A 21,820-nucleotide genomic window follows, 5' to 3' on the forward strand; every position below is an offset into this window, starting at 1 on the left:
GCTTTAGTTAATGCCAAGTACCACTTAAAAAAAAGACTTTTGCTCTCCAAGTTCCACCAAAATGACCAACTTTAAGATACAGTTGCGCAGAAGCCTAAAGCGTTCAAGCGCGATGTGGTGGAAACAGTCCCGGATGCGCTCAAATACTTGTCAATATGGAGCTCAATACTTTTAAATCTATTTCCTCCAAATCGAAATACTCCTCAACGTACTCAAATACTCCCTAAAAGTAGCCCTAATAGTTTTAAATAAATGTCCCCTAAAGGTTTTTGAAAGGCTCCTGGAAGTTCAAGGAAGCCTTTGAGAAAAAGTGACCTCGATAGTCTTGAATGTGAATGTCAAGCCGCATTTAAAGGGGTGGTCAACCCCCCCCCCCCCAAAAAAAAATCTTTGCAATCCCATGCTCTTCGCGCCTTCACAATTCGAAACACAGCATTCCACTGACTATTGCATGTGTGCAGAAAATGTTTGTGTTGACTTTCTCTTTAAATAACACAAAGTACAAATTGTACCTGAAGAAATGTTTGAACACAAGCAGTTGTAGATGATTCCTTGTTGTATCTCAATTGTACTTAACAAACGTTCTGTGCTGGATTGATTGATTTTTGTTGTTGTTGTTTTTTCTTTCTTTCCCCCAAGCACTTTGTTAGGCACAATTTGTAGATTAAATTCCGTGATTTTGTACCACCAGTGGCGCTCGCGCGGACGATCACTTTTGTAGCGGGTCCGACAAGGCACCCTGCGTATTGCGCTGCGATCTTTGCCCCAAATTAGGGAGAGAAAGGCCAGATTTGATTAGCCTGCAAACGTGGCACTTGGCTTTCAAAACAGGCCCGACCGCTGCCTGTGTCTGACGCATCTCTCGTTTGTCCTTCTCAGCGGTTGTTCCGCCGTTCACCAGCTGAAGCCCGGCGAGGCGCGGCTCTTTGTCTGGGACGACCCGACCGGGGCTCGAACGCTCAGCTGGAGCTGCGCCGAACGTTCCGGAGAGACCGACCTTCTCAAGGTCCGCCTCCTTTCACTCGACCTTCATGTCCTACTGCCAGCTAGCTAGCTAGCTAGCATTTGAGGACAGGACATCTTAAACAGGACTACGGAGGCAGGCGGGCAGGCAGGCAGGCAGGCAGGACTGCAAGGTCCGTTTATGACAAGGTGCAACTGCCAGGTTGTCACGGTCAATGAGAACCGCTTCTCAGCTGACCTCCCTGCTTAAGTCAATCCAATTCAAACTTGCCACAGGACTGCAAAGATGGCGCAGGACTGCAAAGATGTCTGTGAAAAGTGTGGCCGTTGTACTCGCGCGCGCTCTCTCTCTCTCTCTCTCCTTCCCAGGACGAGGTGGGTCAGTTCTCGTTCGACGGCCTGTCCGAGGTTCACTGGGTGTCCTTCCTGGACGGCCGTCAGCGCGTCCTGATCTTCACCGAAGACGTCGCCGTGGTGACCAAAGCTCGCCAGGCCGAAGAACTGGAACAGTTCCAACAGGAAGTGCGCGTCTCCTTCCAGAGCCTGGGCCTCTCCCTGGTGGACAACGCCAGCCGCCAGGAAGTGGCCTACGTTGGCATTCCCAGGTCTGTGCGCTCGCTACCTGGGTTCAAGTGTGTGTGTGCGTGTGTGTGTCTTACCTACTTGTTCAAAGTTCCAGAAATCCTCTTCAATTTGATTACCTGTACAGGAAAAGACAACCTACTGTGCCGGACCGCATTAAAAAAAAAAAAAAGTCAAAGCTACTTCAACATGAAGCCGCTTTCTTTGTGTACCACTAGAGGGAGCTGGCGTGCCACACCTGGACAATCACGACTTTGTATTGCTTTGCACTGCGTTTTGTTTTGGAGCTTGTATTTTTGTGGAGATGGCGTGTGCGTGTGCGTGTGCTCAGTTCTGGCGTGGTGTGGGAGATGCGGCGCAAGAACCGTTGGAAGCCGCTGAGTCAGAAGCACATCAACTTGCTGGAGAAGACGTACCAAAGCCTTCAGAGCGGCCAGCTGCCGGCCGGTTGGACCAAAGTGGACGCCAACCTGGAGGTGAGTGGCCGCCCGCCGGCCCGCTCGCCCGCCGCCGCCGCCATCGCCCCGGAGACGTCATGGCCCGTGGTGTCGCCGGTGGCCAGGTCAACCTGAGCGCCGCCATCATGATGATGCGGCAGCCCTTCTCCTGCCCGCTCCGGAGGAACTTCCTGTCGGGCATCCAGGTGGAGTTGAAACGATCTCGGCACCAGCGGAGCCTTCGGGCGCAACTGCACTGGCTGCAGGTGGGCCGCCCGCCGGGCGTCGCTGCACACCCGGCGCCAGCCACCTGTGACGCGCGCGCGCGTGTGTGCGTTCAGGTGGACAACCAGCTGCCGGGCGCCATCTTCCCCATCGCGTTCCACCCGGTTCCTCCTCCCAAGTCCATCGCTCTGGACTCAGGTGCTCCGGCGCTTTCTGTCGCTTCCTGTGGCCCTCCCCGCTTCCTTTAACCGCAAGCTCCGCCCTCACAGAGCCCAAGCCCTTCATCGATGTGTCCGTCATCACGCGCTTTAACCGGCACAGCGGCGTCACGCAGTTCAAGTGAGTGTCTGCGCCCGTTTTCGCTCTCTGCAAGTGTGGCCTGAGTCTTGTATGGATCTGAGAGACGGCTCGCTGCGTTTGGCCGCGTTTGCCGTCTTCAGTACGTGTAAATGTATGTATGTGTGTGTGCGCACGCACATTCATGCCGCCGCCGCGCGCCCGGCGGTCAAGGTGGCATCAGCGAGGACGTGCGGAATGGGACACTCTGCCACTCACGCGCGATTCTTTGTCAGGTACTTCATGGCGTTGGTCCAGGAAATGGCAGTGAAGCTGGATCAAGGCTTCCTGTCGGCCATCTTGGCTCTGCTGAGCCCTGCCGCCGACCCCCGAGCCAAAGGGCAAAAGGTGGGTCGACCCCGACCGGGCCCAACTCGGTATGGCGATTTTGTCGAGGCCCGCCAATCGCCCAAAGCGCAAGTCGTATGGAGTGAAAATGATTTGACAAGATGTCAGCCGATCGCCACTTTTGTCCAAGTGACGCACCTCAACGAACTGCAGTTCCCCTGCTGCAGCGAGACGCTAAAGTTCCGATGGCGGATCGGGTGGATTGCTCCAAGAAGATGAAGACACGCGGGCGTATTGGGAGCCCGCGCGCGGCTCTCGCTGGGCCTCCCGACTGCCCGGCTCCGCTCGTTGCCTTTCAAAGGCTCGATGCAAGTCCACCTCGTCTCGTCTGCCTCACTTGGACTGGAAGAGAAAAGTCGGGCTTGGATTTGCATGAGATGTTGAAGCGTGACAAAAAGGCCCCCTTAGTTGTGTCCGTGTGTGTTTTTCAGAGTCGTCTGATCCAAAAAGATGTTGAGCTGCTGCAGGCCCAACTGATGGAAAGTTCGCTGAGTGACGCGTCGGGACTCAACTTCTTTGAACACTTCCACATCTCGCCCATCAAGGTAGGGCGCGGGCGCGGGCGTGGGTGCGGGCGCGGGCGCGGGCGCGTGCAAGGGTGAGAGTCAAAGTGCCCGCGCCTCCCCCCAGCTGCACCTGAGTTTGTCGCTGGGCTCCAGCGGCGACCCGTCGGGCCAGGCCGCCGCCGTCCAGTCGCTCAACCTGCTCCTGAAGAGCATCGGAGCCACGCTGACCGACGTGGACGACCTCGTCTTCAAGTGAGAGGCCGCCGCCGCCGCCGCCGCCGCCACGGGCCGATCGCTGAGCGATCTCGCTGTGACGGGCCGCTGTGCTCCGCTTCCCGCAGGCTGGCCTACTTTGAGGTCAAGTGCCAGTTTTACCGGCGGGAGAAGCTGATGCGGGCGGCGCTGCGACACTACAGCGAGCAGGTTGACAAAGGCCGCCTTTCCCGTCCGTCCGTCCGTCCGCCCGCCCGCCCGGGACCGCTGCTGTGGTCTGATTGCCGTGTCCTGTCGCCACGTGCAGTTCTTAAAGCAGATGTACGTCCTGGTTCTCGGTCTGGACGTGCTAGGGAACCCCTTTGGACTGATCCGAGGTCTGTCGGAGGGTGTGGAAGCCTTCTTTTACGAGCCGTTTCAGGTAGACGCTCGCTCGCTCGCTCTCGCGCGCGCGCGGCGTGACAGCGCGTGACAGCGCCTGGCCTCTTTGTGGCGTCAGGGGGCGGTCCAAGGTCCGGAGGAGTTTGCTGAAGGTTTTGTCATCGGAGTGCGCAGCCTCCTGGGTCACACTGTTGGTGAGAGCACAAAACACCGCCGCTGCATCACCGCAGCAAAGGTGGCGGAAAAGTACAAGCGTGTGCAAACGTGACGCGGAGAGTGCGAGTGCGCGCTCCCTTTCCATCCATTGCCAAAGGCGCACACGCGCAGACACGCGCAGACACGCGCAGACACGCGCAGACACGCGCCATTTAGTTGATGCCGCCGTTAGCTTTCACGAAGTCGGGGCGTGTGACTTGTGCGGCCGTCCCGCAGGGGGCGCCGCAGGCGTGGTGTCCAGGATCACCGGCTCGGTGGGCAAAGGTCTGGCGGCCATCACCATGGACAAAGAGTACCAACAGAAACGCAGAGAAGAGATGAACAGGACCCCCAAAGACTTTGGCGGGAGCTTGGCCAAAGGCGGGAAAGGACTTCTCAAGGTGGGAGGAGGCCGGGCTTTAAGCCCGCCCCCTGGCCTACACCCTTCTGCGCGTCTGCGTGCCCGCCGCATCGCGCGTGACCCACGTGTGCCTGTGTGCGTGCGTGCGTGCGTGCGTGCGTGCAGGGCGTTGTGAGCGGAGTCACCGGCATCGTCACCAAACCAGTGGAGGGTGCGTGGACGCTGAACCGTCTTTCGCTCTGCTTTGCTCCCACTGACCCAGCGCTTGTCCTCGCCGCTTGCGCAGGGGCCAAGAAGGAGGGCGCGGCGGGCTTCTTCAAAGGCATCGGCAAAGGCCTGGTGGGCGCGGTGGCCCGGCCCACCGGCAGCATCGTGGACATGGCCAGCAGCACCTTTCAGGGCATCCAGAGGTACGTCCCGTGGCCGCGCCCGCGACCTTTGGATTCTTCAACTCAAAAGGTTGGTTTTTTTTTTTTTATAAATATTGGAGGTACTTTTTAGTTTGGATTTTTTGAATCCTTTTTCAAAGGTTTTTTTGCGGCCAAGGGCTCCAGTCTAGTTTGTGTCTTTGCATATGACGTATTTGTCAAGTGCAGGATGAGGTCATTAAGTCCGGTGTCATGGAGTAAAGTACAATCCCCAAAGGATTGTCGGAGCGTCCATCTTCTGCCAAGGAAACCGAGGCCATTTCCGATCGAGCCCAAAGGCTCTTGTATGAACAAAGATGAAAACGAAGCACGTTTGGCCGAGAGTGAGTTACTTCCGATCACGTGGACTTTCGTTTCGGCGAGTTGTTGTTTTTTTCATGAACTATAACAAGCGTGTCATGGGCCGGCTTGGACTCAATAGAATTATGCTCATTTTTATTCTAAATCGGCATCCCCCGGGCCCCTCATCGGCGTTTGTATTCTTCTGCTGTGCTGACTAATGTCCATTTGTTCTGCTTTTGTGTCGTCGAGCTCCGGTGTGACTTTTCTTTTTTTTTTTGGCTGTGTGAGTATTTAACATGTTCAACTCCCATGGAGCTAACATGTTAACTTTTCGTGGTCGGCCTTTGTGTCCGTGCTCATCAAACGTTCAACTTGCACTTGAATGCGGACCGGTGTGCTCTCACATCACATTTGTACGTGACCTTAGCTGACGGTAAGTTCATCACGTGACCACTACACCCGTCCGTCCCTCCGGAAACAAGCCCCGCCCCCTGCTGCATTTTGTGTCGACCGAGCAAACCTTGAATCTTGCACGAGACTTAAAGGGGACGACGAACTTGCCGTCCGACTCCAAATCCGCGGCAGGGGTCCGAACGTGATAGAGCGGGACTGCCAACAAAAAATGCGATCTGACCGCTAAGCAACATGGCTGCCGCGTTGGCAAAGCCCTCCCGCCTTCCTTCCTTCCTTCCTTCCTTCCTTCCTTCCACGTAGGGAGGCTTGCGTGTCCCAGCCCCCACAAGCCTGCCCCGCCATCCTGCTTGTGCGGCTTCCATCTTGTCCTGCCTGACGCTCCTAAAGGGAAAGTCAAGGCAAAGGTTTTGTTCCCCAAGCATATGTTCTCCGCAGGCCCACTATCTGATGAGCGAATAATCCACATCCATAATCCGTTTTGAGCCGTCTCTGTGGGCGGCCATTTTGTCACTTTTGTCCACTGACATGACAGTTGCTGAGGGCTCAGCTAAGGAGCCGTCACGGCTCAGCTTCGGAAAACAGCCGTGAGCCGTGACCGGTCCGTACCTGAGCAACTGCGAGAAGTGACAAAATGGCCGCCGCCCGAGGTGGCTGGATTAACTCTAATTCCGCATATGCAGTTGTTCATCAGAATGCCTTGTTTCAACCAGTGGCCGTGCGTAGAAGATATTCGGGACAACAATGATTTTGGGCTGTCCCGAGTCAAAGCGGGCAGAGCGAGCCGACTTTCCGCGAGCGGGACTTTCCGCGAGCGGGACTTTCCGCGAGCGGGACTCTCCGCGAGCGGGACTCTCCGCGAGCGGGACGTACCGCGAGCGGGACGTACCGCGAGCGGGACGTACCGCGAGCGGGACGTACCGCGAGCGGGACGTACCGCTGCGTTCCGAGCGTCAAATATGCGCGACTGACACCAAAGGACTCCAAACGTGGCATCAGAATGCGCATGGCACAGGTTGACCAAGGTGACACTCGAGTGCAGACGTGACGTTTGAGTGAGGAAGGTCGGCGCGGCTCGTCGGCGCATGTGTGCGCGCGTGCATGACGTGCCGACGCTCCGTGCCGATTGGCTTGCGTCCGGTCGGAGGCTCTTTGTTTGATCGCCACCCCAAAACGACAATGACCCGCTTTGGTTCTTGTCGCCGTGACAACATGCTTCCTCTTTCTGATTGGTCACGTGACTGTGTGCCTGTTCCACGCTGCCCCTAGAGGTCAAATCAGGTGAGACGCTCGCTGCGGCCCCGGGAGCAGCGCGCGTGTGCCCGCAACGCTCGGCGGCGGCGGCGGCTTTTCCCTTCCTATCTTTTCATTCATTCGAATGGTTTGTCATTGTGTGTGTGTGCGCGCGGGCCAGGGTGGCGGAGTCCACAGAAGACGTGAGACAACTTCGTCCAGTTCGACTGATCCGAGAGGACGGAATCATTCGGCCCTACGACCTCGGCGAATCGCAAGGCTTTGACCTTTTTCAGGTGAGTCCCCCAAATGTCCCCTGCTTAGCGTTTGACGTTGCTCTCTGTGATGTTTTACAAGAGACAACTCCGACCATAACTTTGCATTTCAACTTTGCTAGCTCAATGCTAACACATGACCGGAACTGCCGTTGAGCAGCTTCTGACCAGAGCTGGGCCTTTGGCAAAAGATTCCTCATCCGTCTGCGGCGTGGGCACCCTTCCGTCGTCCGTCATTCCCGGGGGGCAATAAAAATAGTAGCCGCCTAGGGGCCGGACCGCCTCTGATTCCAAACGGGCTTCCGTCAGCGCTTCTGAACTAAAAAAAAAAAAAAAAAACCCCAAAAATGGACCATCCAATCAGTGCGCTCTGTGCAACATGAGCGTTGGCAGCCGTGCGGCGCGCGGCCTTCCGCATTTGCACATTGCACTCAGACAAGCGACGCACGACAACATTTGCGCATGGCGGCACCTGTGCGGGCGACGAGGAACGATAGCGAGTCGCCTCGCGTCACACGGACGGAAGGCCCAGCTCCGCTTGTCACATGTCCAACATTGCAGCCGTTCAAAGTTGACTGACACAAGTTGTTGTCCTCCTCCTTTCTTCTTCTTCTTCTTCTTCTTCCTGAGCTCAAGTTGATCCTTGTCTTTTTTCTTTTTTGTGTGTTTGACTGACACGCAGCAGGATGGCGACTAAAAAAAGCGTCTTGGACTTTGGCTTCCCTTTTTCCTCCCCAAGATGTTGTTGCATGTCTTTTCTCTTTCTTTACTTTAGATTAGCGTTTAAAAAAAAACAACCCATCTTTATAAATAAGTGAGTGTTGATTCTTTTCTTTTCCTTTCTTTTTTTTTTACACCAGTGTAGCTCGCATTCATCTGTGGGAAGATGAATAAAGTGTCCAGAGCAACGACCTGTTGACTGACTGACTGCGTGCGTGCGCGTGCGTGTCTCTGTGTATGTCGTGTGCGCGTGCCCACCTATTTGTATGTTTTTGTGCACGTGCGTGTGCGCGGCCGACGTGCGTATCTGTCTGCGTGTGCCGCGCGTACGTACATCTTTCGTTTGACCTTGCGTTTGCGGCGACAGCGCTCGGAGCTCAAGCGGCTGGAAGGCGAAGTCTTCCGAGATGGGTTTCCTCAGCCCGGCCCGCGCAAGAGCCACATCCTGCTCACCAACAGGTACGCCGCCGGCGGAGGTACGCCGCCGGCGGAGGCGCGCCGCGCAAGAGCCGCATCCTGCGCGCCGCGGCCGGCCCCGTGCTCACGCGCCCCTCGTTGCAGGCGGGTGTTGTGCGTGAAGGAGATGGACTTTGTGGGACACTTGAGCAAAGACTGGGAGTGTTTGTTTGAAGACTTCCTCTCCGCTCCCGAGGTCTCCGGAACGCGACTCAACATTTACTGCAAGGTAACAACGCGAGCGCATGATGGGAGGCCTCGCGACGGCCGGCGCTAGCGCCAAACGGTGATAAATCAATTTTAAACCATTTTGTCAAAATGGACAGTAATAATACAAAAAAACCCCAAAACTGAACTGAAAAAATCTGAAAAACGATTCCATAAACATAAGCTTAAAGACATTTCAACCAAGTTAAGAGTTTTTTTTATTTTGATGCCAATATTTTTCCCTTTTTTTACCGACATTGAATATTGGCTCCAAATATGGGCCCCCTTGCCTCCCAATAATCGGCCTATCGGGTCCATCCGTCGCGCATTGACGACATCAGCCTTGGACAACAAAGTCACTCGTGTTTCTTTTTTTGATTTGACCTTTGATCACGTGACCTTTGGCTCTTGGAGGGACTGCGCATGGCCGTTGTCATGTGATGTCGTTGCGTGACCTCGGCACAGCGTGATGTCGTTGCGTGACCTCGGCGCAGCGTGATGTCGTTGCGTGACCTCGGCGCAGCGTGATGTCATTGCGTGACATCATCACGTGTCTTTCAGGAGCATCACAAGTTGAAACTTCCCAAAAAAGATGCTCACGAGTCAACTCGCAGCATCGACTTGAGAGATGTCAACGCAGCCCAGGTACTTCCCGTCTGTGTGTGCGCGTGTGCGTGCGTGCGCGCGCATCTAATGTGTGTGTTATGTTGCCACGGTTCCCCTCAGAGGATGCTGGAGTCCATCTTGGACGCTCAGGCGGATCAGCGGCAACGTCGCATGAGCAGACAAAAGTCGCAACGCTTCCTCAAAGCCACCAGCAAGCCGTGAGGTCGCGTCCTGGCCGGGCCGTGACATCACTTCCTGTCAACTTTGCTTCGGACTGCGGCCGTGACCAAAGTCACGGCTTGTTTTTTCTCATCGCACGAGACGACGACGCTCCAAAGGATTTGGGGGGGGAAGAAGTGAAGTGTGCTTAATTGCCTCTAGTATTTCGCTTCCAAATTGAAAGCATCTTACAAGCACGAGCGACAACTATTGTTCCAAATGACCTTGTTCACGATGAAGATGCGTGTACGCGCACGCAGACAATCCACTTTTTTTGACTTGTATTTCTGGGGTGATAATCGACTTTTTTTGATTTGCGGGCAGCTGATGAATGCTGGCAAGGTCTGGCGGACACTTTGACATTTTGACACATGAAATCGGAGTTTATTTTGCGCGTGCGAGCGTAACCAAAACATGGAAGTGAGACTTACGCGTCAAGTTCCCGATTCAGACATCTTTGTTTATTTGTGTTCATCTCAGGCCAAATGTTTACTTTGTGTCAACGAAAGCCATAAAAGGAGTCAAGCCAAAATGGACCAAAAGACGCCTTTCCTCCTTGTCGCCGCGACGACGATTGCAACATCAGGTCTCTTGTTGGACGCGTGGCTCGGTCGACGAATGTCCACGTTGCCCGCGGATGTCGGCGTTGTCGAGGCCGCGGCCAATTTGAACGCTTGGACTTCAGCTGGTCTTCACCTCGGGCCCGCCCAAACGTGGTGAGGACTGCAGGTTTGTCTGCAATGAAGGGAAAGGCATGGCCGGGACGGACGGACGGACGGACGGACGAGAGGCTCCGGCCCGTAGTCCAGGTTGGCTTTGTGTCTTGTCGCTCTCGGTGGGCCCTGGGCTCTTTTCTCCTCTGCGCTCCTGTATATTAACCCCCCTCCCCCCCCCCCGCCAGCAGCAGCCGGCCGGCGATGTCACGGCTCGGCCTGGTGCGGGCGAAGCCGGATGACATCGGCGGCCAATCTGACGTCATCAGTGGGGGATGATGTCACCGGTACACCTTGATGACATCTCGCAACTTTGATGGCAGGCGTGTGAAACAAGGGAAACTTTCCCAGCGTCCCCCCCTGACAAAGATTTCCGTGCGAGTCGATTTTTTTTAATACAAACAAGTCCAATGTTGCCTGGACGCCAGCGTACGCGTCAGCGCTGCCCTCTATTGCGCCGTCTCATGCCGCGCCGCCCTCTACTGCGCTGTCGTCCTCCTCAAATCCTCCACACATGACACAGGTAGGAATGCACACCTCACCTCGTAAAAAAAAAAAAAAAGAGTAAATGGCAAGTGGCTGTCACTTGTATAGCGCTTTTCCACCCATTAAGACCCACAAAGCGCTTCACGCCGAGTTCACTTCCACCGACTGATGACGCGGCATCAGAAGCAACCGGGGCGTCGGTGTCCCGCTCAAAGATACTTGGACGCGGTGGCACTGGCCGACGATGGATCCCGCAACCTCCGGCTTGGCGAACGGCCACTCTGCCACTGAGCCGTGACACGAGAGGAGGCGTCAACATTGCAAGCGGTGAAGGACTGTGTAGAAATCACCTTTAGGACAACAACTGTCCGACTACGGTTGAGGTCCAGGTTGTTGTTGTTTTTCGCTCTTAGGCTCCCTCTCCTCCGGCCTTGGCCCTACAGCCCGCATCGCGGTCCACCCTGCGGACTCGGGACTGTTAACCGTGCTAGGTTCTTTGTTCTCAGTAAGGCTCGACCTTTAGGTGAAAAGTCGAGTCCCTGGACTAAACAATTGTGCCCGCGTGCTTGCGTTAGACGGCTCTCCGCTCGCGTTCGTTGCAAAGATTGTGTTTTGTCGTCTCTGCCGTTCTGGTTTCAGCGCCCTGGCTATCGGGCTCGTGCGGAGGAGGCGGTGTTCCCCGGGACTCGGTTCTACTCTCCGGGGGAGGGTAAGCGGGGCCTCTCCTCCGGTTGAGAGGGTATCTTCTGGACCATTGACTGAATAATCTGCTGTAGCCCGCAAGTTGATTCTATAGCATGTCCCATTCTAGTCTCCGGGTGAGGTTGAGTCTTCTCGATTTGGGTCTGTTTTTGTGACCAGGAAATATGTTCTCCATGTTGGGTTTCATCCCGCGGACTAGATTCTGTCTTTTTCTTTTGTTATCATCCTGCCGATGCCACCTCGCGTGCTCGGTTCTACTTTCTATGCCTTACGTCTTGGCTCCCGGTCCGGGATGTATCCCGTCAGTGTGATTTTATTATTTGCGCTAGCTCGGGCTAAACGTACTCTCGACGCGGGAAGCGTCTCTCGGCCGAGATCCGCTCGTGTCCTCTGGTCTTTTGCGCGCGCTCTTTTCCGAGATGGAATCCGTCCGTATCTCGGCACGATGCGAACTAGTCCCCGGGTTCCAATGAATCCTCCGTGACGCGGCTTTAGTCCGATGGAGTCGGACTATTCCCGGGATTAGCCACAAGTGCCAAGGTTCGATGGCATCACCCGGTCTGGACTCTACGCCTCGGGTTAGGTCCCGCGCTGCGTTCCGGGCTCGGCGTGCGTATCTTTCCGCTTGTGCTGTATGGCCTCCACTGACCTTTGCGCAGTCTGCGTTTTCTGCATGTTCTTCAGCGTGTTCTTCCGAGGTGGACTCCCAGGATCTGGCAGAGATGGAGGGCTCCATCGTGGAGAGCAAAAGCGGCTTCTACCACATCCACAAGCTTCTGGACCGAGGAACCAGCAGCCACGTCTTCAAGTGTAAAAACCTGGCCAGCGCCAAGGACGTGGCTCTCAAAGTCCACAAGAACTACGCGCTGTTTGAAAACGAGGTGGGTCTTCTCCCGTTTTCAAGCGCCAGGTCTTTGCGCCCCGGCCAAGTAACCCGGTACGAGATTTGCCGACTGTACTTCTGAGCGCCGCCGGTACCTTGACTTAGAAGTGCACGTTGTTCCTCGAACCGTGCTCCAAAGTCGAACCGTCTGTACCTCAAAAGAACTTTGCCCACTGACATTGGAAAGGCCGTGAATCCGTCCCCATTTTTTGGGCAGCTGTGTCAATCTGCAGAAAGAATTCACCTTTTTGGGGAGTTGAGTCAGCACGGCTTGCGCTTTGCGGACGCGCCGGAGCACTTTTTTCACCTGGGCAGCTAATTTTGCCGTCCTCAGATCGAGATGCAGGAGATTGTGAGCGTGCTGGACCCGGACAAGAAGAGCATCGTGGAGTTCATTGAGACGTTCACCTTCAACAGACACCCGTGTCTGGTCTTTGAGCTTCTGGACACCAACTTGTTCAGCATGGTGCTGGATAAGAAATGGAAGACCTTCTCGCCCAACGACATCCGACCCGTCGCCCAACAGGTAGACACCAGAGGTGGGTGGGCGACTCCAATCAGACTTTGCCTGCCAATTCTAGGACCAAAGGACGACTGAGTGCTTGACGCGGTATTCATGAGACCCGACTTGACTGTGGTCCGGATACGCACAAGGATTTTTTTGTCGTTAAGAAAAAAAGAAAAATCATCAGCGACGGACCGGACACAAATCGGGCGTTTGACACTTGCGGTTGTAGCGTGCGCGGTGTGCTGCAATAAGTTCAGCGCAGCAAGACCCAGCGGTGAGAAATCGAAATCCAGGTCCAGAAAGGCCTGCCAGAGTTTGGCTTTGGCCACAGGCGGGCAGCAGCAGCAGCTCGTTGACCCGCCGGGCGACGGCCGAGGGCAAACCGGCAGGGCGGGCTCCGGCCTGTCCGGACCTGGATTCGCCCCTCCGGCGGCAGCACGCACACCAAGTTTGCAGCGGGACTTTGCCCTCGGGCGACACCGCGCTTCCTTCCTGCAGACCTGACTGTATTCCAAAGTTGGATGACTCGCCTTGACATGAGCAATGACTTGACTTGACGTTGCTTGAAATCAAGCGGGGTGGATGGAGTCCACTTGTCTTGACTTTTTTTTTTTTTTTTTTTTTGGAAGGTTAAACGACCTGAGACTTAGGACCCGCACACCCGCTATGAGCTCAACTCCCGAAAGTGTCCGGTTGCCTCGATTGAACTTGATTTTCAGATCCCATGAGCGGGATGATTGGCAATCTCCACAGACCTAAAGAGCAAAGGCCATTTTTAGCAGTCGCGTTTGCCGTTTGGGATCAACTCGGTGACAGTAAGTTGCTGCGCTATCGGACTAACGACAGGCGACTTCCTCCTCCCCGTCAAGTTCCTCCCATACGAGGAAGCGCACGTCAGTCAAAACCTCTGATCTATGTTTAGCTTCTGACAGCTTTTGATGCCCTCAAGAGTATCGGGGTGATCCATACGGACCTCAAGTCAGACAACATCATGCTGGTCGACCACAGCGCCGCGCCCTTCAGGGTCAAGCTGATCGACTTCGGGCTCTCCATCTGCACCGTGGATGCGCCCCTCAGTTACGGCGTGGCCCTGCAGCCCATGGGCAACAGGTCGGTCGGTCGGCCGGTCGGTCGGTCGGTCGGCACGTCGGTCGGTCGGCGCGCCGGTCGGTCGGTCGGTCGGTCGGTCTGTCTGTCGGTCGGTCGGTCTGCGCACAGCGCCGCCTCGCATCCGATACACCATGTCAATGCGCAGCGTCCACGGTATAAGCCACGGGGGGCTCCAGAGCAGAAGCGAGTCCCAGGCCCCTCAAGGGGACTGGCAGCGCAGCCCAGGCTGTGTGTCCAGGCGAGCCGTAGGAACTTGCTGACCTTGCACACCGGCCGGAGGCGTGACGTTGCACTTCCGTAGATGGCCGAGCCGGCCGCCCCGCTCGCGCCGAGTCCGCGGGAAAGGGGGGGGGGGGGGGGGCACCACAATCGCAGGCTCCGCCGCCCGGCGCTCGCCGTCCGTCTGGGCCTCGGCGCCCCCGTCCGTCTGGGCCTCGGCGCCCCCGTCCGGCCAGGGTTAAGCCTTGTCGGCAGGTTTCTCTTGGAGCCACGCTTTGTTTCGTCCCGCCCCGTCGGCCCTTGGCGAGCGTAGCAGTGGCATAAAGCTACCTTGACAAGGCGGCGTCTCAGATCATTGGGACGCGCAGAGCCTTCCGCCAGGGGGGAGCTGACGGCTCAAGAAGGAGACCAACAGCATTTCCCCCAACATTGCTTTCAATAACATCCGGAAAGAAAATGTCTCTCTCTCTCTCTCTCTACGAGCAAGAGCGCTCGAGTGTGCGACGGCCCAGCGTCGGAGCCGTAACGGCCGTCGGCAAATCTGCAGGACGCGAGTACAAGCTTGGCGACGGAAGGCGCGCGCGCACTTGATCACGCCTTTCTCACGTGGCTTCGAGCCGCACGTCGGGACGGCAAACGGAGCTTATTGCGCCCATGGCTCAAGTTACCCTAAAGCTTTGCGAACCTACCTTTGCGCTATGACCCTTTTTTTTTTTTTTGTTTTTTTTTTGCGAGCGTGCAAGAAAGGCCAGCCTAGGGCCGTCGGCCTCCGATCAAGCTCGTTTGCCGTCCGATCGGCTTCCCGCAGGCGGTGGGCTCCCCAAAAGGCGCCGGGCTCCCCAAAAAGCGCTGGACCCCGCGGGAGAAGTTGTCCTCTCCACATGCGCTGAGCGGGCGCAGCAAGCTCGCGGTGTCTCGCGCCCCTCGGCCTTCCTCACTTGTTGCCGTTCTGCCGTTCGCGCTGTGCGACCGTCCCCCAACAGGGCACCGGAAGTGGCCCTCGGTCTTCCCTTCTCCGAGGCCATCGACATGTGGTCCCTGGGCTGCGTGCTGTCCTTTTTGTACCTGGGCAACTACCTCTTTCTGGCCAACTCCAACTACAACATGGTAGGTCACCTTCACCTCCATCGCTCTTTTCCAAATGCCGAGCTGCACTTTTTGGGCATCGCTTTTCTTTGCAGAACAAATGACGCGATCATGTCAAGTTCCGTGGTTTTCCCTCGCCAAACGACCAAAACGGCTCCGGCCAGAATCCGGGCTCTCGTCGCAAGCTCGGGCAAGCGTTCGAAGGCTGTTCTTTTTGCTCAAGGAGCATCCGCCGCAGTGTGGCAATTCAAGTGTTTGCTTAGCCAGCAACTGTGCAAGTTCTCCCGCTTTCAAATGTGAGGGAAGGGGGCCTGTCATTTCCGTCCCAGGTATGCCTCACCTATGAGAGAGAAAAGGAGAAGAAAAAAAGGCCGGGAATGTCTTTGTCTGGTCTTTGGGGAATTGATTTGCAAATGATGGTGGAATACTAGTATTTGGTCAAGTACAAAGGCAAGACTTCAGCATCTCGTGGACATGGAACATCTCCCTCTGCCCTGCCCTGCCCTGCCCTGCCCTGCCCTGCCCTGCCCTGCCCTGCCCTGACCTGACCTGACCTGACCTGCCCGCGACATACGTTTTATCTTTCCTAGTTGCGTATTGCTACCATGAAAAGGACAGGCCTCTCTCATCTGTCCAAGTGGGGAAACTTGCCCAGTTCCCGCTGTCTGACTAAATACTTGATTGCCCCCCTGTGCATATTGAAGTCATGGTCTCCACGTGTCCGCGCCTGCCTACTTTAGTCGAATTCCCGATTGCACGCGTTCTGTCAATCCGCAATGTCACAGTGTCGGTCTGCCACGTGATGCGTTGAACTGAAATTGCAACTGATTTCTAAAGGGAAATCTTGCAAATGATCAGGGCTGCCCAAACTTTTTGCATATACGACTGCGTGTGAAAAGATCAATCGAACGATTGCAGCGTGGGACCGCGGGGCGGAATTTGCGGCCATTTTGCATCGTGATCAGTGTTGACGCGTTTGCAGTTGCGGAGCATGATCGAGGTGGTGGGTCGCATTCCGATCATCTGCTGACCGCCAGTAAAAACACTCACAAGTATTTCAAGAGGAGCGACCGAGACAACGATGGAGATCATCCCAAATGGCGGCTCATGGTCAGCTTGACATTTTCCATTTTCTGGCTCATCAAGTGAATTCCATTTTTAACCACAGCTCCAAATGACAATACAATTCGATGCAACGTTATCCCGTCAGAGATGACGGACAAAAATGGCACCTTTCCGGTTGTTTGAAAACCTGTCAATTGCACAAACAACCAAAGTGGAATTTGAGAGCTTGGAAAAGCCAAATGAATTGGACTTAGTAACACTCGAGCGAGCGCGGCTTACTCAACGGCAGCTTTGTTTGCAGACCGAGAGGGGAGTACCAGGACAAAACGGGAGTTCGTCCCGAATCTCTGCCGTGGTCCTTCAAGTGTTTGGATGACCTGGTCAAAGTAAGTGGCCTTCTCCGGCGGCACCGTGCTAACGCTAACACCGATGCTAGTCGGGGGAGGGGGGCGGCTGGGCATCCTCTTTCTTTTTCATGAGAAAAATGACAAAACAAGTTCACAACTTCATTAAGACAGTGGGGGGGGGGGGGGGGGGGGGGGGAGAAAGGCTAAAATGATTCTTCCCGCCCCCAAACTTTGCTGTCCGCCCCCCAAGTTGCAAAGCACTCGGTCGGGTCGGGTCAATCGGCGTCACGCTAATGCAAGCGCTAACGCCGATCCTGTGCGCGCGCAGCTCAAACCGGAGGTCAGCGAGCCGGTGGAGTTGGAGGATCGGAAGGCGTTTGTGGACCTCCTCAAGTGTCTTCTCCAGATGGACCCCGAACGCAGGATCACCCCCGAGGCCGCGCTCAAGCACCCCTTTCTCACCATGAGCCACCTGAGCCAGCACAAGGCCGCCAGCTCGTAGTAAGTCGGCGCCGGGACTCGCTTCCGGAAGGCCTCCTTTTCATTGCCATCTCTCCATTGCGACACAGGACATTCTTTCGGTCGCGGAACTTGGATGAAATGCTCACCCGCTTAGGTTTAGCCATCTGGAAATCGGAAAAAATGTCACTCCTCGTTGTCGGAAGTCAAAGCAGATGATTGCAAGTGTCTTATTTTGAAGAAGGAAAAAAGGCGGGCGCGCACGCGCACGCGCACACGCACGCACCAAGATAATCGGTCCGCCTCCAAGCACGGTTGACGTCAGCGGTCGTCTTTTGTAGCCCTGACTTATTGTTTGCTAACCTTACGGGTTCTCGGGCTTGATTTTTGTGTTCTTTCAGTGTGACTGACAGCTTCGACAAAATGAAGTTCTGTCCAACGAGCAGCTTGGAGAAGGAAGGGCCGGAGCATCAGTCCGAATCGGGTCAACCGCTCAAGTCGAGGAACTGGCGTCAAAGGTTCTGTGGTTTCCTCGGCACCAAAAGGACGGACGTTCCGGTTACGCCGCCCGGTTCCACTTCCACCCACCAGGAGCCTCCCGATCGGGGTCGAGAAGCCAAGGCAAAGACTTGGTGGCAGAAATGGTGTCTCTTTTTCAGGGCCAACAGGAAGCCCGGTGGACTCGGGCCACGTGGGCCCAGTCGTCCCGAGAGAGGTCCAAAGGTTCAGTCTGAGAAGACCTGGTGGTATAAAATCTGTCTCTTCTTCCAAATGAATCGGATCGTTCCAGAAGCCCACCACGTTGCCCTCCACCAAGGCAGAGCGGGCCCCGCGCGGGTCCGGACCCACCGAGAGCAGGACCGCCGTTCGGCACCGGAGAGGTTGCCGCGGGATGACCGCGATCGCTCCGCCGCCGGTCACGAAGACAAGCCGAGACTCAACAAGTCGACGCAAATTAACAACTTGTCGCATCCTCATGAGCGGCGCTCTTCCCGAGCCGACGGCTCGTCGCAGGTCCGCCGCGGCTCGTCCGGCGCCCGCCAGGACCGCCCGTCCCAAGGGAACGGCGAGCGCTCGGGAGCGCGGGACGACCCGTCATCGCGGGTTCGCCGGGACAAGAGGTTGCAAGTCAACGACGGCCCGTCGCCGCTTAGCCACTCGTCCCGACTCAAGGACGGGTCGGCGGCAGTTGGCAAGATGACGACGGCAGCTCAAGCGCCGACGCCAGTCAACAAGTCGCGAGTCAAACACGACACGCTACCGCTCAACAAGCCCGCGCGGGCCCGAAATGACAAGTGGACGCCCGCCGGCAAGCCGTTGCGAGACAAACACGACGACTCGGCACAAGTCAACAAGTCGCGCGTTAAAAACGAAGGCTTGGCGCGAGCTGACAAGTCGTCGCGAGTTAAAGCGGATGAGTCGTCGCGAGTTTACAAGTTGCGGGTTAAAACCGATCCGGCGCCGCCGCCTCACAAGTGGCAAGCTAAAAATGACGAGTCGTCGCGAGTGAACAGGCTGCGAGTCAATAAGGACAAGTCGTCGCCGCTTTACAAGTTGACTTGACAAGAGCGCCGGCGGGCGGGCGGGCGGTTCGAGGAGCCGCATGGCCTTGCATGACCTTTGAAACTACCTCACCCGTCTGGACTCGGGCGTCGATGGACACGACAAAAAAGACGCTTTCACGGGGGCCTGTTTACCTTTGAACGTGACTACCTCATCTTGAAGCTTCCGACGTGGCCGCAACAATCACAATGTGACAAACGTTGGACAAGTCCGAGAAGAGCGCGGTGCCTTTGTTTTCATTCGTATTGTTTGTGGTGTCAGCGAAAAACAAGGTTTCCTCTCCTCAAATGTTGCCCGACTGCTTTGAGTGTTCATTTGAAGGTTCTACTTACCCGTCGGCAATCGGTCCCGCGCGCGGCTCTGGGACCACACCGACAGACCGACCGACCTAAGCACGTTAACGGCCTTTGGAACTTTGGCCGGGATCTAAAAATGCCCGTGGCGTTTGGGAATGGAAAAGGAAAAGCCTGAAAGCTTTGACCTGGCGTAACGCTTCCTTTTTTCACCAAGGACTTGACTTGACAAAAACAACTGGTGTCGGAAAACTAGCATGTTGTAAACGGCTAGCACCCGAGTGAAAAGCAGCCTTCGATAGGAGGAGGTATGGGGCGGGCTTCTCTGGAGCGGCTAACGCTAAGAGTTAGCATCCTTGGCCGACGGTTCCGTCGGTGGCCGCATGAGCGCGGAGGGAGCCGGCGATCAAGCGCGGTCGGCCGGATGACGCGCGGCCGTCTCGCTCGGCCCGCAGCTGTCGACGACGCGCACCGCTAGTCACGCCTTTCTTGGATCAGCTTCTTTTTTTTTTGCGACATTGTGAGCTTTTATCACATATCAACATATGCATTTTGACAAGCGCGGGTCATGCACCAGATTTTCCAAATAAAACATTGTACGCAAATGTTAAATTGCAATTTGTGTTCCGAAACTTTGGCCTGACCGGCGGAGGTCGTTGGAACAACAATTATCGAGCTAGGTGAGCATTAGCGTCGGTTGTGGCCGTTCCAATCGTTGGACCAACGGTGAGCGGCCGCTGGTAGCGCGTCCGCCTTCACATCTGGCTTCACGTCGCATGAAGTCGATGGGCCTACACTGCCCTGCGTTGGTCCCAGCCAGTTTTAATCCGTCGCAGCATTTACTTGTCGGCGGAGCGACACTCGTTCCGTTGTGGTTGCGATGCCAGCCGGCCCTGCCGCTGGTTCTCCTCCACTGGTCCGCGGCGGCTTTCGGCGCAGTCGAGCATCGCTTTCAATTGCGACATCGCCGCGCTTGGCGGTCCGCCGTCTGGCCGGCACGCTTTCGTCGCCGGTCTGCTGCTTGCGCACTTGCAAAAAGTGTTCCCGTGGGCTCGGCCAGGCTTTTGCCGCGTCTATCCGGCCCAAGTACGCAGGAGGCTCCCTCCCGCCGGGGGGGGCCGCAAATAATTGATGAGCGTCCGTGCGGCGCCGACAGCTTGCTCCAAACAAAAACAAAAGTCCCACGACGCATCTGCTCGCACACCGCCCACCTTCTCGTGTGTGGGCAACTTGTGCAGATGGAATATGGTGACTTCAAATTGTGCCGCAAGCGTGCGACCGCCCCGAGCGAGCCGTTTGAGGAGAGCCCGCTAAGAGTTGGCTGTGAAACAAAACATCAAAAAAAGGGAGACGACGCGGCGAGCGCAATACAAGACTCAGGAAACGTCGCCGCTTGCTAACGCTTGCTAACGCTTGCTAACGCTTGCTAACGCTTGCTAACGCTTGCTAACGCTTGCTAACGCTTGCTAACGCTTGCTAACGCTTGCTAACGCTTGCTAACGCTTGCTAACGCTTGCTAACGCTTGCTAACGCTTGCTAACGCTTGCTAACGCTTGCTAACGCTTGCTAACGCTTGCTAACGCTTGCTAACGCTTGCTAACGCTTGCTAACGCTTGCTAACGCTTGCTAACGCTTGCTAACGCTTGCTAACGCTAGCCGTCAATGTCGAATCCCATCGAGAGGCTCAATTGCCAGAGTGATATTCCGTCAAAGCAGGAAGAGTCACACGCAAACGCTGGCAGCTTGCACAGCCATACGCAAGAAAAGCCATCGGGTTTGTTCGCGTCGCGGCGGCATCGAAAGCTCCAACAATCAGGTTGTGTTGATGTCTTTGATTTTGCGGTGATGTTTTGGGCAGGGACGGCGGCTTCGTTTTGCCCGAGTGGGCGTTTTGAGGCGTGCCGCGGTATTGTCGTGGTCGCTTGGGACGCAAACCTTTTGTCACTCGGTTAGCAAACGTGACGCGTCTCGTCTTGCGTCCTGAAAGCTGCGTTGGCAAGGCGCTGGTCTTTTGGTGACGCCCAGAGCCAAAAAGGAGGCGGCGGGTTTTCCAGCATTCGCTCTCCGGGATTCCGGAAAGGCCGGCCTGTGGAAATGGGAGCTGCTCTCTCGGTGGAAATGTCGCAGCCTCCCCTTATTCGTATTCTCCGGCCACAGCGTTTCGGCTCAAGAGTCGCGGTCCGTCGACGGCCTGCGGCCGGGGTACGTCTGGCCGCCGTTTTGTCCGGCCGGACCAAATCGTAATCGTCATTTCAAACGGCCTTCCGTTAGCGTTTCCGAGCCTCGCCGCAAGAATAGTCGATGACGCGGACGGAAAAAATGGCCTCCCGACGACGCTTGCTTTGAAGTTTCCCCGCCCGCAAAATGGCCGAGGGTCATCGGCGGAATGGCCAGCTCCGTCTCTGGCCGTTATTGAAAGCCCCCGTCGGCCTGTTTTACTGCCTCTTCTCCTCTGGAGGTGGCCCAGTTTGAGTCTGCGGCTGTCTCGATTCTTCCCCGAGCGTCCGGGACAAGATCTGCGGGGGAGCGCTTGCCCGGACACGTCGTCGCGCGGACCGGCCCGGCTCCTGAGGAACAACCGCTTTCCCGCCTGTGCTTTCAACACCTTTCTCGTGTCGGACGTCGCCCGCTCGGCATCGACGGCAGCCTGGTCGTCCCGGGAGGGGGCTTCCCCCGTTAGTGGTCCCTTCTCACCGTTTCGTACTCCCCAAAATGGGTTTTGAAGTTGTTGGGGTTTTTTTTTTCCTCATTTGGGGATGAAGGTTTCGATCGGGGAACGTCGCTGCTCTTAGTCAAGTTTTGCGCTAAAGGGCTATCCCAAAAAAGCTGACTTGACATTTGCCTGTCAAATAGCGCTGTTTAATGAACAGAAAAGTCTCGCAACTACTTTGGAAAGGTCGCTCGCGTTAAACGGCCACGCTTGACGGAGGCCGGCCTCAGTGACGACCAATCGGCGCAGAGGACAAATGTCAGCCGTCGCGGACGAAGGTCACGCTGACGAC

The 21,820-nt window shown here is 56.2% G+C and overlaps 3 protein-coding genes across 9 annotated transcripts in view; all 3 read left to right on the forward strand.

Moving 5' to 3' along the window:
* vps13c (vacuolar protein sorting 13 homolog C) overlaps positions 1-9,916 on the forward strand; it is a 43,976-nt gene extending 34,060 nt beyond the window's left edge. For 4 of the 7 annotated variants that reach the window (XM_086026326.1, XM_086026328.1, XM_086026327.1 and 1 more), the window contains 20 exons: positions 880-1,006; positions 1,333-1,568; positions 1,877-2,021; positions 2,108-2,248; positions 2,324-2,405; positions 2,477-2,546; positions 2,780-2,891; positions 3,323-3,436; positions 3,522-3,649; positions 3,739-3,820; positions 3,918-4,031; positions 4,110-4,185; positions 4,424-4,587; positions 4,713-4,758; positions 4,834-4,957; positions 7,083-7,197; positions 8,264-8,355; positions 8,458-8,581; positions 9,121-9,204; positions 9,286-9,916. In XM_086026326.1, the coding sequence (XP_085882452.1) occupies positions 880-1,006; positions 1,333-1,568; positions 1,877-2,021; positions 2,108-2,248; positions 2,324-2,405; positions 2,477-2,546; positions 2,780-2,891; positions 3,323-3,436; positions 3,522-3,649; positions 3,739-3,820; positions 3,918-4,031; positions 4,110-4,185; positions 4,424-4,587; positions 4,713-4,758; positions 4,834-4,957; positions 7,083-7,197; positions 8,264-8,355; positions 8,458-8,581; positions 9,121-9,204; positions 9,286-9,387 (2,278 nt within the window). In that variant the 3' untranslated portion in view covers positions 9,388-9,916. Of the gene's footprint in view, positions 1-879; positions 1,137-1,332; positions 1,569-1,876; positions 2,022-2,107; positions 2,249-2,323; positions 2,406-2,476; positions 2,547-2,779; positions 2,892-3,322; positions 3,437-3,521; positions 3,650-3,738; positions 3,821-3,917; positions 4,032-4,109; positions 4,186-4,423; positions 4,588-4,712; positions 4,759-4,833; positions 4,958-7,082; positions 7,198-7,858; positions 8,085-8,263; positions 8,356-8,457; positions 8,582-9,120; positions 9,205-9,285 lie in introns of those variants that run through there. The other 3 variants (XM_086026330.1, XM_086026331.1, XR_015086249.1) reach the window with 3 other exon arrangements.
* A 556-nt stretch (positions 9,917-10,472) lies between these two features.
* Positions 10,473-16,248, forward strand: LOC147149458 (homeodomain-interacting protein kinase 4-like). Its single transcript, XM_086026334.1, is given in 7 exon segments — positions 10,473-10,620; positions 11,945-12,166; positions 12,503-12,694; positions 13,599-13,786; positions 14,989-15,112; positions 16,074-16,107; positions 16,110-16,248. Coding segments are annotated over 7 exon segments (900 nt in total). The 5' UTR covers positions 10,473-10,611; the 3' UTR covers positions 16,241-16,248.
* Positions 16,249-16,393: 145 nt separating this feature from the next.
* LOC147149459 (uncharacterized) lies at positions 16,394-18,817 on the forward strand. Its single transcript, XM_086026332.1, has 3 exons — positions 16,394-16,542; positions 16,832-17,004; positions 17,364-18,817. The coding sequence occupies exons 2-3, from the start codon at positions 16,910-16,912 to the stop codon at positions 18,523-18,525; spliced, it is 1,257 nt and encodes a 418-aa protein (XP_085882458.1). The 5' UTR covers positions 16,394-16,542; positions 16,832-16,909; the 3' UTR covers positions 18,526-18,817.
* Positions 18,818-21,820: the final 3,003 nt, after the last annotated feature.

Source organism: Filicampus tigris, chromosome 3 (assembly GCF_054856515.1).
Source record: "Filicampus tigris isolate MCC_2025a chromosome 3, RoL_Ftig_1.0, whole genome shotgun sequence".
Classification (NCBI taxonomy): domain Eukaryota; kingdom Metazoa; phylum Chordata; class Actinopteri; order Syngnathiformes; family Syngnathidae; genus Filicampus; species Filicampus tigris.

What these genes read in the sequence shown, in the direction of transcription:
- LOC147149459 (XM_086026332.1), top strand. Translation starts at nt 16,910, where the DNA reads ATGGACCCCGAACGCAGGATCACCCCCGAGGCCGCGCTCAAGCACCCC. An exon ending in CACAAGGCCGCCAGCTCGTA is followed by an intron (nt 17,005 to 17,363) that starts GTAAGTCGGCGC and finishes GTGTTCTTTCAG; the next exon opens with TGTGACTGACAGCTTCGACA.